Raw genomic sequence first — 4,831 nt, 5'->3', positions numbered from 1 at the left:
ATCCCAGTCTGTCATCTCAGAGGGCTTTACAAAGAAAACAAGACGGCCATTGGCATGGAATTTCCGCTATATAACGGCATCGGGATCACAATGACAATGGGGGGGGATTGAAATAAATGACTTGTACTCATAGAGTTTACTGTATGAGGGGAGGGGCTAAGGACAAAGAGAGGAGAGCTGCAGGAGTGCTGCATTTTAAATTTCTGGTATTTTTTTTGCCTTATCAAGAAAACTTCCTACATCCCTCCAAAAAAAAGTTACAAAAACAAACAAAAAAACTAGTTAAAATTCTTCATCTTCCAATTTCTTGCACAGCAAATAGTTACTGGTGAAATTAAGATGTTTTTAAAAATCGATTGAAAGCAAACCTGCCTCTTAAAAATTATGTTCATACACATTTTTGTTTGCAAATACATTCATAGGAACCATAATACTTTGCATATTATGATTTGTATTGAGATAACAGGAAAACATTCATATTGAACATAGGTGCAAAATGGGGGATAAAAACACACAAATAATTTTGTAGGAGAAAGAGTAGACTGAACAATGAAATGATCAGCTGGAAATATTCTGGTGGTGTACAAAACACATGTCAGAAATGTACTCTTGTGTATGTTTGAATAAGATATTGTCTTTACTCAAGTACATTTTTCTATCCATCATACTAACAGGAGCTGAAGTTAATTAAGAAATTCATATATTTTCCAGTAATAATTTGGCCATTTACTTTTCTATTAACCGTCTTTTTCTGTGTCTTTTGGAAAGCTAATTTTTCAAATTCTTACCCTAATTCTTTTAATGATGATGGACAGCTGACATCAGCATGTTTAATGATGCAAACTGAAGTATAAATCATGTAATGAAGGCAGTTATATATTCCCCAAAGAGGCTTCTGCAAGATACTATCAATTTGTCAATGTGACCCAAAAAAAGTACTTTTTTGCTTCATTTCAAGGCTTTGCATCATGCTGTGCACATTTCCTAGTGTGTGTGTGTGTTGCTTAGTCAGCTGCAATATGAGAGAAAAGAGATAGTGTGTGTGTGTGTGTGTGTGTGTGTGTGTATTCCACCTGTATCACAGTTCCCTGTTTTATTTGTTCCCTTTTTGTTTGTTTTTCTGTTTCTTAGATAACATTTACCTAAGAAAAGGTAAGCCGCTCTAACAGTGTCTCTGATTGACTCACCTGCTGGGCTCACTAGTGGCTACTATGAAATCAACATTGTGTTCGGCATCAGAGCTGCATGTACACTGTGCTTCCTCCTCCTCCTCTCCTGCTTCCTCTTTTCACCTCTCTAAAGGAAGTGACCTCACAGCTCAGTTGACTTTCCTCTTGCATGTAACTCCTTTCTAGCTGAGTGAGTGTGTCTTAGCAGATTGATATAGCACACACACACACACACACACACACACACACACACACACACACACACACACACCCACACAACCCACAAAGCACAACACACACCACACACCCACAACACACACCGTTTGTGCCAAGCTGTGCTCGTATGATAAGTAGTGCAAAACGCAGCAGCTTAAATGTGACGCTTTGATAAAGAGGCCTCCGCACATGTGCAACGCACTAACTGTCCTGTATCAGAAAAACGTGTCGCTTGTGGGTGAGTCAAGTAATCACAGGTCAGAAGTTCAAGAACCGCTGTGTGTAAAATGTGTCGTTGGCAGATAAAATCAATATGCGTCACCAGGGATTCCATAGACATTTTACTGCTGATGTTCTATCCAGTCTGTAATTGTACACTGATAATGAGCCAATCTAATCAATGATAAGCATTAACAACAACAGACATTATTTCTTTCGTTATTTATTAGTACTACTGCAGAGCCTGCCTGGTATTGCTATGCGTAAAGCTAAAGCGATATACATCAGAATATGCATGTTTAAAGACGCAGTGCCATAGTGCTAACCTTTTAAAGGGTCAGTTCATGCATATTAAAAAATTAAATGTTATCTTGAGCGGTGTCTAACCATTTAGATAAAACTTTCTGCTAAAAAATAGTTCCCATGAAACCTGTTTTCAAAAGTAATTGGGACACCGTTTCTTCAGATAATTGTTATTTTTCAAGTTATTTTTTTTAATTGCTGTGAGCGCCATAACAAATTCCATTCCTTTTTTGTATTTAAATGGAGGCAGAAATGTTGAAGGCAGATATATGGGCAAATAAAACCAACCCAAGAACCAACCCGGAGGATATAAAACCGATAATACCTACGAAATATCAACTTTATATTCAGCACACACACTCAATGCAGGATGTATAATAAAAGAATTTATGTAAAAATGTTAAAACAATCAATTATGGTTAAAAGTGGAATTTGACAAATCCACAATCATCTCAATTGCCATCTTACCATGATTTTTTTTTTTTACTTTCCAGTTTGGGGAGAAAGTGCAAAACCTAACTACAGATACGTTTACACACACACACGCACTACACACAAGACCCACACACCACACACACACACACACACACAAACACACACACACACAACACACACACACACACCCACACACACACCACACACACACACACACACCCACACACACACACCACCAACACACACCCACAGTCTTCTTTCTGAGCGCCACTTTAAATGCTCCTCTGCTAACTGATGCGCTCAGCATTTGTGTGCCATCAAATCAGCACCCGTGTTAATCAGCGTCCCTGTTTGCAAGAACAGCACATGAGTCTGCAGCGCTGCAAGCGCTTTAGTTGCATAATTTGCTCAATTTTAGAAATTAAAAAGCCATTTGAAAGACAATTTAACAGGGTAACCATTGTAGATTTTCCCACTTCACCTATAATGACTTGATGGCCCTCCTGCAATTGGAATATTAGATGAAAAGTACTTGTACAGTTTTTAGATTTTAAAAAAAATATAAAAGGAACCTGGGTTTGTGTATTTATTATAAAAATCATATTGAATTTAAAAAGTAAAATGCGTGAAAAATGTAAAGTAAGTTTTTGAGAAACAATGGCAGATCTATGAGCCTCTGGCAGGTAAGCCAAAACAGTTAAAATTCAGAGAGTTGTAACAGATCCAGACAGTGAAAACATAACCTAACAGACATATTGACGGTGTTTTGACTGTATATGATTTAAAGCCTCGTGGTCGGGCTCAGAGAGGGAAGCTTGTTCAGAGAGATATGTGTGCACATATGCATGTGTGTGTAGGATACATTCATCCATTCATGTAAAGAGCTTTTTAGAGCTACATCACAAGTTTGGTGATGTGGTAAGGTAGCTGCTCGCTGAACAGATCCCAACAGAGATCATTTGCATAATGAATTCACCACACTGCTTCCTGCCAGAGCCTGCTGGAGATGATGCTCTGATAGACCCCACTTCTGCTCTCTGTGTGTGTGTTGTGTGTTGTGTGTGTGTGTGTGTGTTGTGTGTGTGTGTGTGTGTGTGTGTGTGTGTGTGTGTGTGTGTGTGTGTGTGTGTTGTGTGTGTGTGTGTGTGTGTGTGTGTGTGTGTTGTGTGTGGGGGTGTGTGTGTGTGTGTGTGTGGGGTGTGTGTGTGTGTGTTAGCATTATGGTGAGAACAATACAATGGGCTGCTGTAGTTTGGGTGTGACCCATGTGAAAGTCTTTTATCAACTGCTAAAGGTGGATTTCTGTTTCTGGATGAAATAGATATATATTGCGAATGAATTGACCTTTAGTTAAAGTGCCCATATTAGGCTTTTTGGCTTTTTCACTTACCGTTATAGTGTTATATATCTATTTGTGCATATAGGTTTACAAAGTGTAAAAGTACAAAGTCCACTCCAAAGGGACTTATCATCACAGAAAGCACTGTTCCTAAATTGCTCCAAACAGCTCTAGTTTAGTCCAGCCTTTACTTCCATGACAAAAGTGAGTCACTTTGTAACACACGTCATAATGCTCGCTAATGTGCAAGCATGGCATGCCCTCAAACTCATCAGAGGAGCTTCAGCAATGTGCCGTACAACAAAAATATGGTGTTTTTTTAAAGTTAAACCATGTAATCCTATTCTGGTACAACCTCAAAATACAATTATGAACCTGAAAATGAGCAGAATGAGCACTTTAAGTAGAGAGCACCACTGCAACATGGAAAGTGTTGTACATTATCAGGCGAAATTTTGTTTAATTATACACCGCATAGTAATTCTGATTTGGGGGTTCAACTAACCGTTCATTTTTCATCAAATAATATGATGATTCTTTTCGTAAATTGGTCTGTAAGATGTCAGAAGATGCTAATTCAGTTTTCTACTGGCCAAGATACTAGCTTCAAATTGCGTGCTTTGTCAGTCCACATAATTATTTTACTACCACATAAAAGAAAGATGAGCGGCAAAGCTGGAACAAAAGAATATTTAGCTTTTTTATTTTAAACAACGATAAAAATAGTTGCAGATCGACTATTTCAACAATCATTTCAGCTCTGCAGTGCTTACGTTCTTTTATTCACCCTTGTAATAAAGAGAGGTGATGGAACGGTTTTTAGGGCTGTCCTTGAGTAGAAATTCTCAGTTTATTCTTATTTTTTCAATTGTTTTTTTTGACTAATCGATTAGTTGATTAAATCAAAAAATCTGAATTCTCCATAGAGAATCATGCAAAACGGCCACTTCAAATGATGTGTTTTTTCAAAAGCTTTGTCCAAGAACATTACACAGCACCACTGTGCACATCTGTTCTGCTGTACTTGCAAGTGTTTGATTGGAGTTCATTTTGTGGCAAGATGACGAGCCATCTGCTGAGGCAAATGTTGAGTTAGGATTTCTTTTCACAGATGACTCCATGTCTTTTTTTTTTTTTAAACGAGGGCCCC

At 38.0% G+C, this 4,831-nt stretch overlaps 1 protein-coding gene across 4 annotated transcripts in view; it reads left to right on the top strand.

Annotated features, from left to right (window-relative positions):
- Positions 1–4,831, top strand: part of sfmbt2 (Scm like with four mbt domains 2) — a 52,859-nt gene that overhangs the window by 20,246 nt on the left and 27,782 nt on the right. For 3 of the 4 annotated variants that reach the window (XM_032505861.1, XM_032505858.1, XM_032505859.1), the window contains exon 5: positions 1,132–1,152. The exons of the other annotated variant lie outside the window; for it this stretch is intronic. In XM_032505861.1, the coding sequence (XP_032361752.1) occupies positions 1,132–1,152 (21 nt within the window). The remainder of the gene's footprint in view (positions 1–1,131; positions 1,153–4,831) is intronic. 4 annotated transcript variants of the gene reach the window in all.

This window comes from Etheostoma spectabile, chromosome 23 (assembly GCF_008692095.1).
Source record: "Etheostoma spectabile isolate EspeVRDwgs_2016 chromosome 23, UIUC_Espe_1.0, whole genome shotgun sequence".
Taxonomy (NCBI): domain Eukaryota; kingdom Metazoa; phylum Chordata; class Actinopteri; order Perciformes; family Percidae; genus Etheostoma; species Etheostoma spectabile.
Note: the sequence above shows the minus strand (reverse complement) of the source record. Positions and strands in the feature narration are given on the sequence as shown.